We start from the raw sequence: 12,968 nt of genomic DNA, 5'->3' as shown, positions 1-12,968 counted from the left end.
GTTTCTATATATAAATGTATAATATTTGAATGTATATCAAATACTTTATGAAACTTGAAATGTGGGACAGAAAGAATTTTTTACATTTAAATGTTCTATATTTGAAAACGTTGCATTTTAATACTAGTGTATTACTGAGAAGTCAATAAATGCCTGATTTGGAGTGTAGTAATCTGCATGACCTGATGGTGTTTTTTGTAGAATCCACGAAGCAAGTTTTACAAAAAAATGTCCAGCAGTATGTCTGAAACGCTATTTTTGTAAGAGACTATAAACAGATGGGTGGGGAAAAAAACACACGCAAGTGTTTGTGTGTTCGCATGCATGCACACCCACACACACACACACAATCCTGCATTGTTTGATTTTTCAAAGTCTGAAAGGCTTTGTAAGAAATGTCTTCCTGGCTACACAGGAGCGAGGCCTTGTGCTGGGTTATTTGAGCCCAATAAAGTTCACCCACCCGCCCCCCTTCCCCTCCATTTTATCAGCCCTGGAACATCGTCTGAAAAGCTCACTGTGCATTTGGCACAAGGCTGACAGGGCTCTTACCTGCACTGGGAGTGAGGCCTGCCCCTCTGTTCTCTTCTTGCTGGGAGTACTCTGATTGGTCGGTTTAGGAGAGTGCACACACAAACCCTGCTGCAGCTCTACTTAGGGCATCTCTGGAGATGGATAACTGCTCAGAGGAGCTCAAGCTTGTGTTGGCCGCATTTATTAAATGGAAGCTGGGTAGATTACTAGCATGTGTTATATCATCTACACTCTCCAGATTTTTTGTTTGTTTTTAAGATTGCTTTCTCTTTTTGGTTGAATCAACAAATACCAATATGATTATGTAAATATTGAATATTTCTTTACTTTGATAAAAAAAAGCAATGTGCACTATTATTATGCTAATTATAAAGATGATAGTGTTGACGTTGATTCTTCTTCTTCTTTTTCTTCTTCATTATTGTTATTATTATTATTATTATTATTATTATTATTATTATTATTATGTCATAATCACTTCTATTTTTAGGAACACTTCTTCTCACTTGTGAGCATGCCCTTTAAATGGTATGCAAATAGAAAACAGGCTCAGTGTTGGTTCATTGGTCCAAAATGTAACCAATGACAACAGTACAAAAATAATAGAGATACCCTTATGGTTCAGTCATTCATTTTTTTCTCATTTCCTTTGACACAGTCTGGTCGGGTTGTCCTGACCTGTCCAGCTGTCATGAAGCCTTTCCCCTGATTAATATTGGTACACAAAATAAAAGAAAAAAACATGAGGTTCAGAACGTCCCCGAACGCAATCCCGGAGAGCCACAGGGTCTTCGTTTTTTAGTTTTCACCATAAAATCTGCAACCAATTACGAAACCTGGTGAGGTGAGTAAACTGCGTAATCATCCACTTTATTTGATCAATTAAGTCCGGAGTACCATTAAAACCCAGCAGACCCCGCGGCTCTCCTGGACCGGGGCTGTGAGTAGGGATGGCTACAGAGGCAGTGTGCTAACGTTCTAAGTTTAGCTGCCATGGCTACCTGGCTCAGGCCCTTTTTAAAAAACTGTGGGGACCACACAGCTGACGGCTTGTGGGCAAAACTCTGGAAATCTTCCAGAATCTCTGGACAGCTCTAAATAGCACATGGGATCTGCTGCCATAGTAACCCCCCCTCTCCCCTCCCCCTGCCACCTTGCTTACCAGCATGACAAGGGGTGGGAAACCGTCTTTAAAGCTGAAATAGATTTATAGTATATTTAAGGCAAAAATTGTGTGTGCATGCATGCATGCCTGCGTGTGTGTGTGTGTGTCTGTATTTATGTGTGTGTGTGTGTGTTTTTGTGTGTGTGTGTGTGTTTATGTGTGTGTGTGTGTGTTTATGTGTGTGTGTGTTTCTTTTTGCTTCAGCCTGAAGCAGGTTATACCCAGGGTGTGCCTCGAATCACCCTCCGGTATTGATTACAAACACTGTGGTTGAGGGCATTGTTCAGTGCGGGGGAAGCTTCTGTCCAAAGTCATCCTAGCTCTGAAGTTCCTGTAGTTCCACGGTTGGCGATGACATAATCTTCTGCATATAATCCCGCTTTATCCTGGCAGGTATTTGCAAAATGTCTCCACAAACCCAAAGATTGGACTTCTATGTGAAATCTAAGCACTTGGCAGTGACTTGGCTCACACTTTGATCCCTCAGCTAAGGCAGAATAAAGCCTGTTTTTCTGCGCCTCACCTTACGTCCTGATTTTTATGGAATACATTTACAGCTTCACTTCATCTGATATTTGAGATATGATACTGATGTCTTTTTTGTGTGCCGTACAGCAGTACTTATTAAGAGCTCTATAAAACCATTGTGCTCATGATTTAGTGTATAGTATTAATTTATTGTTATCAGAACGAAGCTTTATATCGAAAGCTGCGAGACTAGCTATTCCTTTCCCTGGAAAAACCTAATTTAAAACCTGAATGTGAATTCCAGTAAAATCCAGGTTTGTATGTATGTCACAGCTAATGAAAAAATCTAATCAGCTCCTGTTTGCCTAAATAATCTTCTATGGAGTTGCCCTGGTTTGAAACTGCAAGAAATAATTGAAAATAAATCATTAAATTAAAATAATTTATAATAAAAAAAAGAATATCACTGTTTTTCCAAACGTGAACGGGGCCATGAATCATTTCAGGTGAACTTATTACATGGCATGGGATTATTGATGACATAATTTGTCCATCTCTAGATTATTCTTAATTGCAAAGGGTTTAAGTTGTCGCTCACTCAATCTTTGTAAAATACAAACTAATGGCCTTTGGCTTTGCTCAGTGAGCCCGTAGCTAAATTAATTGTAGCAGAAAATGATGGTATGAGGTCACACTGTGTTCCAATTTAAATTTCAATTACAACATAGGATTAAATTGGTGGATTCAATTAGTCCAATGTGATTTAATTAGACCAGTTACATCCAACATAAAGTTTTAATTATATTTTGAGTATACTTCAGGAATCACATTTTCCACACTGCAGTAAAGTGTAGAATTGTGTTCTGTGATAAGCTCTAACATGAATGAGTCATCTATGGACATTTTTCAGCAAGCTTTTTATTTGTTTTTGTTTTTCCTTTTCTTCTGTACAAAATGCAGCTTTGCCAAATTGATTTTCTGTGTTCCCCGTTAGGCGTTTATTCACAAACTTTGTTAAACAATTTGCATGTTGACTTTTGGAAAATTGACTGAAACTTTGAAAAAAAAGGTCAGTTGTAGATTACAAATTCCACAAAATCGTTGTCTTTTGTAAATGCCACCTCATTTTCTTTACTATTATTTCCGTGGGTGTGTAACAAGGGTGGCATTGTAGCATAATATGTAGGGTTGTGGACTTGTGACTTAGAGGTTGCTGGTTTGATTCCCAACTTGGCTGCTGCGTGATTTACAAGTCGCTTAACCATGAATTGCCTCATTAAACTACCCATTAATATAAATGGATTGTATGTAAAAATGGAACCTGTGTGAGCTACTCTGCATAAGAGCCTATGCTTAAAAAGTGAAATGTACTGGAGGTTAGATCCGTGAAACTTAATCTTGGGGCTTAAATCAGCTGTGGGAGAGTACAATATATTATTTATTTTGTGTTTCATTTCATTTATTTATTGGTCACAGTAATCATCCACATTTTAAATGAAGTGCGATCATTTTAATTACAGTGTGAACAGCTGAAAGAAGAAAGAAGCGATAGATGAAGATGTGAGTGATGTAACAGATCGTAATAAAGGTGTTAGTCCTCTTTTTCAGCCGTCACACACATCTTAGTGAGATGACAGACAGTGCGCTGGAGGCCAAATTAATTGTGAAGATAACTGACAAGTTGTGCTTTTTTTCCACCCCCTCTTCATAAGAGGGAAAGATATGTGGGCTTAGCAGTCGTACTCCACCCGCCCCATGATCCGGGTGACATTTATACTCCAAAAGTAAATTACTGTCATCAGAGCCTAATCTCTCATCTCCAATTTCATTTCGACGAGAAGACAGTTTTATGAAATTAACGAGCATTTTACAGTAGGCGGCGGTGATGCTTTACAGGATAGTTTCGAAAGGGCGCCGAAAAAATTGAACGGTGTTTATCATAATAGAATGGGGCCACGTCGGGGAATGTGTGACACGTTTTTCATTGGAACCCTAATGTGATGGAAGATCATGGATTTACAGTATAAGGGATAGAACTCCGTTGTTTCTGAAGATATGCAGATACCAATGGGAAGCTATTTTAACCACTGATCTGCGCTGCATATGTGGAGCCAAAATGGCGGGGTATTTGTAAGGATGAGCAGAGCGCGGATATTGGTTTAAATGCCTATGAATTGAAATGGTGCGGTTTGTGCTGCATCTGCTGAAGTAGTCACACGCTGCAGCTTGTATCCACTCTTCAGAGAGGATGTGTGGATGGTGCTTGAAGTCATGTGACCGCCTGGCGTCTCAAGTGTACGTGGTAAGGTTCAAACGAGTACTTAACGCCTACTGAATTACAGATTTATTTACTTATTACCTAGCGCGTGTAATCTCTCTTGATCCTGACGGTGGCTGCCGCTGCCAGAAATGCATCCTTTGCTGCTCAGCCCACCTTGATGGGCTTTTAAATAGATTCTGATGAAGTGTCTGCATCTTAAGGGTCTCCTTTACCATATTTTCTGTTAATTGTCCAACATGGACCTTTAATCCCTTTCTCATCAACTGTTTTTTTTTTCTCATCCTTTTCTTGTGGTGTAATTACTGTAAATAGGGTTAAATCCATAGTACCCAAAGATTGGTGGGCACAGAGAGATGACGGGCCCGGGATGGTGTGGGGGGGGTGCGGGGGGGGGGTGGGGTGGGGGGGTAATGTTGCGGCACGGTGAGGTTTGAAAGACAAAGGCACAGTGCAAGATGTGTGTGTATGGGGGGGTTACAAGATTCATGGGGAAAATGTATTTTTTAAATATTGCAGATGTTACATGTACAGCATTAATTACAGTTTGCCTGCAGTTGCTTAGACACAGGTTTAAAAAAAAAACATTTGAATTCAATGTCCTTCTGTGACCCAGCAGAATAAAGTTTAAGTATTTTCTTCTTTTTTTTTCTTTTTTTTGACGTAATACAAGTGTCTTGGATGACATGTTGCAGTGAAAATATTTTCTAAAATATTATGATTTATTTTCATTGAATGTCCCTTGCAGTGTAGGTTTCAGCATAGTGGAATATGTGGTTCTTGATTTTGAGACTAGATGCTTGTGTCCCCTTCAAGGGACAAAAATGAATTGCCAGGAAGATATGTGGGTATATCTTTGGCTCTATTAAGAAGGCATTGAAAAAAATGCATTTTCTCATTACATGGATCTTGTGTGAAACTTTTGGAACCCCTGCTCCGAAGGAAAGCTTTGTTTCTGGAGGTACTGCAATGTTTTTTTCCCTCTTCTTGCAATATTTCTCTCAAATTAGCTGAACTCCACATTTTTTTATTAAAACCAGGGTTCATCCTCCCCTGGTGTTTAAGCTGTGCTGATTTTGCATGTGATCAGACGCCGGGGAGTTCTCACTTCGCCGGGCGCGTCCGCTGCTCAGAAATTGCGGAGAGATGGGTAGGCCGGGCGCGGCGATCTCAGATATCTGAAGATGGGGGACTGAGAAATGAACAAACCCTCATTCTCCCGTGTGTGCTTGGCGACTATCGATCGCAGGGGCGGCATTTGCATGGGGGGGGGGGGGGGGCAGAGATCCGTAAATGACGTGCGAACGCAAGATGAGGAAACGTGAGGCTTTTGTTTCATGTAACTCTGTGGCTTTTGATTGTGTTTTTTGTAAAATATGTTAAATCTTTTTAATTTTCCTGCATAATATGAAAATAATTATGATTTTTTTATCAAATTATCAAAACGGCATATTATCCTTTACTGGACAAAATGATGAGATATACATTCTATCTTGCATTTAAATTCAGCATCACAGTTTAATAGTGGAAGGTTAAATTATGTGAATTCACTTGACTCTGAAACACTGGTTGTATGTTGTCACAAGTGAAGAAGTGAAAGAGTGCGCAGTGTTCTTTCTGTCATTCTGCTCATCCTCTGTTCATGTGGAGCTCATTAGCTATTAGGTGTCTCCTTTAGAATCTCGTCAGCCTTTATTTTACTTGGACATTGAAATTGAATTCAAGCCACTGCTGCATTGCACCATAACCTGTGCAGTGCAGGTAACAGGCACTGTGTTTCATATATTGTTGTTTATGTTGAGGGGACCTTTTATCACCTTCAGTATGTGCTTGTTTCCAGGTCATCTCATGGCCAACCTGAATGCCTCATGGAGTTTGAGACCCGCTTCCACAGAGTAAAATATTCAGTGCAAAATCAATTCTGTTTGAGGTCCTGTGTGGTTGGCCAATGGGTGTGTGATTGGCTGATACCGTGTGATTAGTCTGTCCTTCTCTACCTGTGTGATTAGCCTGTCCTTCTCTGTCACACTCACCCCAACCCCCCCCCCCCCCCACCCCCAGGTCTCACTTGGTTTGGTCCACGCGAAGGCGTCCCACATTATCTGGCCGCCACACCGCTGGCAGAGAATCGTCCCCCGCCTTCCCTCCGACCGCGCTCCGCTGCTCAGCCTGAACGAAGACTCCGAGGAAGAGCGGAACGAGTGAGGCCGAGCGTCGCGCCTACGCGCAAACGCTAGTGACCGTGCGCCAGGTTCTGCTCGTATGCGGGAGAGAGCCGTTACCAAGGTAGTCCACTGGTGGGTACTCACGCTCTTGCCCTTGGAGAACTGCAGGGGGCGCTGCGTTTTCTTGGTTGGCACTTAATCGAGCAATGAGAGCGGGTGATTGTGCTGCTTGCTTGCCTAGCCTGGTTTCTCGGACCAGAACTGGGCGTTGAATTTGAAGTGTAAACCCGAACCAACCGGACCCTGTAGCTCTACTGGCGCAAGAGTGAATACCCCTGATTTAGCCTATGAAATGATAGAAATGTTTCTGTATATGTATATATATTTTCTTGTAAACACAGTTTCCGCATTGTAAATTTTTGTTGAAAATTGGTATAAAATGTATTGAATTTGTTTGTTTTTTTCACGAAACTATTTTTCCATTGTGAAATTCTGTCAACTATTTTGAGCCAAACTATTTTCCAATGAACTCCCCCCCTCCAATCCTTAGAAATGGTATGTAGGGTTAAATAGCATTGAACATTTAGTTTTTACTTCATAATTTTTTTATATGCGTTCCTGTAACCTCTCTGTTGCATTACCTACTGTCTGTGTCTGCCATCAGTTCAGTTTAAAGACCATTTTTTTACGAACAGAACATTTGATTGACACTTTTATAAGCCATTTGCTTCACAGCCAGATTATTAAATGGCATGTATATCACATGCTGGATGCTGGAGGGGATTATCAGGAGAGGGAGCGAGGTAAAAGACAATCTAGCCACCCCCCCCCCCCCTTTCTAATTTCCACTTCTAAATTCCATCCTAATCCCCAAAAACTCTCTTTTACAGACCTTTACCTTTCTAACTACTCTGGCCCAAATCTCTCATCTTTAAGATAAATCCATCCCTCTCCCCCTCTTAACAGACCTCACCCCCCCCCCCCCCCCCCCCACCATTACAAGCTGGTCACATATAGCTATCTGCTATGTAGTTAAGTGTGCACTCTGCTATGTCAGACAGGGACTGGAGTAGTTCTAATTTCACTGGAACCCGCCTCTCTTCTGTAGGATTTTTACTGATATATTGGTGGGACCCCCCCCCCAATATATATTGTGAACCTACTCAGAAGCCCTCCTCTGTTTGTTGCTTGTTTTCAGCTTCATACATTGCCCCTGTCTTCAGCTTTTTCTTCTCTTCCCTTTCTCTCGCTCTCTCTTTTTGTTTTTCCCGTAGGGAAGCACCTACCTCACCCTTATGGCTAGACTTCCTCACTCTGGTTCTAAGCCCACTTTGAAATGCGAACTGTGTCCGTGAACATGTAAACAAAAATCTGTATGCTGTAACTGTCAATAAATCTCATTTGAGCTTATTTTGTTTGTCTGGTAATTGTTTCTAATGAATGATTATTTCCTGTTAGTGCCCACCTGCTTAATGTCTGAATTTTTTTCAGTGCAACATATGCAGTATACCTCTGGGGACTGAAATGTCTGAGTTCTTTGAGCAGTGAAATTTCTTTTTAGATTTTATTTATTTATTTTGTGTATATTCAGATACAATGTTGTTGGTGCAACTGAAAATCAGCATTCAGATTTTTTGATAATATACTGCTTCCAAAATTTATATTATCAATGTTATTCATGCAATTGTCCACTGCCATTTTCTGTAATTGCACCAATATGTGACCTTTTATAACTTTTAGGAGTTACTGTGGTATACATTTATGAAGAAACATGTATCTCAGTGGAAAACAAAACTTTTGGGCTTACGTCCAAAACGTGAAGAAAAATGCAGAAGTATTAAAAATGTCATTTTTTTCATTCAGATAGAAAGGAACTCCTGTTAATTAACCAACCATGGTGAAATTAATAGAAACATGTTTGATAAAATTTCTGATCAAAAATGTGTTCCAACAAAATACAGGCTTATGTCCAAAAAGTTTTTTTTTTAAAAAGCTAAATATTTTTAAATGTCATTGGATGGCAAATCATGTTAATTTACCTGTATTATTAAAAGTCTATCACAGGGGGAAAGCTAAATAATGAGGCTATAGTTTTATGTCCCAGAAGTGTAAAAAAAAAGTACAAATATTTTAAATATGTCATTTTTTGCATCCAGATGGATGGGAAATTATTCAACAGCCATGGTGAAACAAATGAATAAAAATGTGTTTGTGAGACATTATGTAAAATCTTTTTTTTCCCCTGGAAAAAAAACTACATAATGCATCAAATTAGTCATGTCTAAAAAGTCTTTTGTCAAGAAGATTTTTCCATTTCGATGGAGAATTCATCTTAAACCACGATTAAATGAATGAAAATTCACAGAAAAACTATTTCACTGGAAAACGAATACGTAAGTCATTGAATTGCAATTACAAGCTACAACAATGAATTTACGATAACAATTATCATATATCAATTCGTATTTTTTAAAGTGAATTTTCAATGATTAACAATGACCTTTTTTGAGTTGAGTTGAAATGATAAACATCCTGAAGATTTATAGAAGGCAGAGAATTGAGAAGAACACAGATAGTAAGATGAGCTGCATTAAAGCAAGGCCAAATGCATAATAGCAATCAACAATGTTTGCAAATACTTGGCTGATTAAATCCTTTTAGCCCATAACGGCTGTCAAATTAGATGCCGGTACTTAACAATAAGATTGTATTAAATTTTGCTTTTTTATGTCATTGATTCAAGGTACAATGCTATAACACGTATGCCATTGTAAAGCTTAGGCTCTTCACACATTGATGCAGAAAACTCTGTTTCAGGCGGTATAACCTCTAGAGATTTAAAAAAAGAAATAACAAGGCAGTCAGTCCCCTTTGCCAAAGGAGGGCTGAAATTGACGCTTCAGGTTGACGATTATGGTATTTTATAATCCAATAACTGTGGAACAATTCAAACAACTGCTAATGCTACAGTGATGATATTGATATTGCCCCCTTTGAGCCATAAGCAAATCAATCCACCCTTTGTACACGGGCTGGGCTAAGAAAAGTCATGATTTCATTATGTAATTGAAATCACTCTGCTGAAAGCATTTGCAGAAGCACTTGAAAACAAGCATTTCCGTGTGTGCAAATGGAATTACAAACGTGAAAAGCACTGTTTTTTTTTTTTCAAACAATGAAAAAATAATCTCAGACATTCCAGTGCAGTGAATTACCTGAAAACGAGCGACCACTTGAAATAAACGACCCTCTCTGTACTCCACCCATTGTGACTTGCCCCTACTCGGAAACCCCATATACAGTCTGTTACAGTAACCTTCCAGTCTTGTATTGTTCAGGCTCATTTTATGCAGCTCTCAAACGTAGTTTACAGCTTCCTTCAAGCTGAAATTGTAGCTTAGCTATTCTGTTGCTACTACCATTACTACTTTACTAAGTTACTTTAGTTTTCTGTTTTTGCATAGCGCACAACTTTCTTTGTTGTTTTTCTGAATAAATATGTCCTGTATGTTTACTGAGTGAGACTCCTGTGGGATCAGGATCATTTTGGTATGAATGTGCTCTATTTCAAGCTTTGGACCATGTCTGTACTGTATATAGTTTGGGAGATAATGGAAAAAGAATGGGGGATTGTGCCTAAAACCTGTTAAAGTGAATTTCTCATAAAATGATGATAAAAGACATGGTATGATATCCTTCTGCTATGCAAAAAAATATGTCTAAAAATAGGATATGATTAAACATTTAACTTTATTCTGTGACAAGACTTAATTTGAGCTGTTGAGAAATTAAATTTAGAAACATTCATTGTATCCGCGGGTCCAAACTTTCCCCCTGCCCTGCGGAGATGCATGTTGTGTGTTTCCCTTGTTACTTGGCACTTAATTGAATAATTAAAGCATTTGATTATACAGTTAACTGACCACAGCCGGTTTCATGAATCTTAATAGGTTATTTTAGAGGGAAAACAAATGCAATCAGGACCCCCACATTCTCCAGGAGCAGCTGTGGCCACCCTGGATCGGTGATTTGTGTCTTTATACCACTGCCCGCTGAGACATTGATAAATAAGTCAAAAGCTCCTCATTCCTTTTCACCGCCACCCTAAACCTGTTTTTGATTGTTGTCCAATGATTAACGCGCATTATAATTTAAATAAAGCCTAGCCATTTAGCACGCAATTCATTTTTTTCGTGATTGCGTGCAATGCGACGGCGTTACCTTCCCACACGTTAGGCCAAATGAAAACAGCTCGTTAAATCCAGTCTCTGGCCGCTTTTGCTTTAACAGTTCTGTCAGAATAATTCTCCGTAAATGTCTTTCCCGTAATTAAAATGGCTTAATGCAAAGTATGCGCTAATGCTGCAGCATTAAGCAAAAGCACAATTAACATAATTATGCAAAAAGGAATCAGCTGAGCTAATGGGAGAGCCATCGTAAAATTACCGGTTTTGAAATAATGTGGAGAAGCTTAGGAATGTAACCCATTCAGAGGTAAAGCCTGTGCTGCTCTCCCCCTGCCGTTCCACCACTCGAAAAGGTGCTTCTGCGTCACGTGGTCGGGTGCCGACGAGACAAAGTTTTGACGTCGGCTTTCATGCGGTTGCCTTGGTTACGGGTGGTGGTGGTGGTGGTGGGGGGGGGGGGGGGGGCCTTCCACGTGCAGTTGCCTCTTCTCAATCCTCTTTCTCATGAGACGAAAACGGCTTCTTTTTCTGACAAATTGCCTCGGAGCCAATGAGATTCTGGGGGGAAAAAAAAGAAAAAAAAGCAGCCACTTAAAAATCAAAGAAGAAAATGCAATCAACAAAACCATGACTAAAAAGAGGAGGATGCAAATTTGGGGAAAAGGGCTGCACTGGAAATTAGAACCTGCTGGGATCCCAGCGGGTTCCGGTATCTCCAGACAGTCCCTGTGGGACAGGCACTCAGAACATGAGAGAACCTTTAAATCTCAAATACCCTTAGTAGCATTATTTTCTTCCTTACCCTGTCACTTTAGTTGCACATGAAGCCATGGAATATGCGTGGCACACACAGAGAACACAACCTCAGACACCAGTACACCATAGAGTGCTTAATGTTAGCTCAGCTCTAAAAGAGTTTATACATGTGAAAATTAATATAGAGTAAGCATTAGAGTAAACTACTTGAGTAAATATATTGTTGTATGCATTGACATTGTTTTGACATGTCATCAGTTGAACAGTGTACCACTACATTGTATTTTGTTATCGTTTTTGTTTTTGGACAAACGGAAGTAAGGTGTGTCCTGTTGTAAAAAGCAAGATTGCTTAAACTGTGCTTAAAAATCAATCTAAGACAGACTGGACATGTACAGTATGTACAGTACGCTCTGGCATTTCTGCATTGGGACCATGGAGCTCTCCAAGCAGCTGTTGTAGCTTTTGCGTTTCTACAAAAATCTATAAACCTGAAGTGCACTTTTTGGATCACAGCGGCTGGTCCTCACTCATTTCTGCTTGTTCTTCCACTTCAGCACCTTTCATTTTTTACAGTTGCTGTTCTATTTTTAAATATATATATATTTTACTTTTATTTAATCAGTTTTTCCTCTGATTTATCACCCTTTTCTATGAAATCAGAATGTCCAAACACATTCACAAGCTGAGCTTGTTTTGGGGCCTACTTTGTGAAGCCAGGCACAGGCCAGCACAGCACCCCCTGCTGGAGTATGTGAGTCCGGCTGCTTTCCCGCACATGCTCAGTGCTCGACTACCTGAGGGCACCACCACTGAGAAGGGAGAAGCGGCGATCTCACCCACTGCATCCCTCCCTCCCTGGGACGGTCCGATAGAGAGTCATGTGGTGCCCTTTGGGGCTGCTGGTCACAGCCGACACCCTCTCCATCAGAATTTGGTACTTAAACGGGGTCAAACCCACACACTGAGAAATGCAAACAAAGCATTGCTCGGTGATCACCATAACTAATTCACCAAGCGGCAAGAAGTGTGGCGCTGTCCATTGGGTGGTTGATTCTCATTACATATACAAGTGCCCCTTAACAGTTATGGGCTCTGTTCCCATCACTTTCTGTGCTGCGATCCCTTCTTTATCTGTAACAAAAATATGTGAAAGGTGGGCAGACTGTGGTCTCCACACTGTGAACTTTGTACAGAGGAAAACTAACTCCTACATTAAGCTGTGATTCAAAATTAAGGCCATATATATGTGACCCATTAAATGAAATATCTTGAATAATGAAAGTAGCAGAAACAGTGTTCTATCATATATTATTCAGTACTTACCATATGCGAAACGGGCTAGCTGCCACACCTGCTCAATCTTTACAGCAGATGGTGAACAGCTGTCTGTAGTCCCAACTTGGTTTATTTTG

General features: G+C 40.1%; 1 protein-coding gene across 2 annotated transcripts in view; it reads left to right on the top strand.

Moving 5' to 3' along the window:
* immp2l (inner mitochondrial membrane peptidase subunit 2) overlaps positions 1-8,020 on the top strand; it is a 197,612-nt gene extending 189,592 nt beyond the window's left edge. For both annotated transcript variants that reach the window (XM_064344821.1, XM_064344820.1), the window contains one exon: positions 6,507-8,020. In XM_064344821.1, the coding sequence (XP_064200891.1) occupies positions 6,507-6,650 (144 nt within the window). In that variant the 3' untranslated portion in view covers positions 6,651-8,020. The remainder of the gene's footprint in view (positions 1-6,506) is intronic.
* The last annotated feature ends 4,948 nt before the right edge of the window (positions 8,021-12,968 follow it).

The sequence above is a fragment of the Anguilla rostrata genome, chromosome 7 (assembly GCF_018555375.3).
Source record: "Anguilla rostrata isolate EN2019 chromosome 7, ASM1855537v3, whole genome shotgun sequence".
Taxonomy (NCBI): Eukaryota; Metazoa; Chordata; class Actinopteri; order Anguilliformes; family Anguillidae; genus Anguilla; species Anguilla rostrata.
The sequence above is the reverse complement of the archived record's forward strand: the minus strand, read 5'-3'. Positions and strand labels throughout refer to the sequence as shown.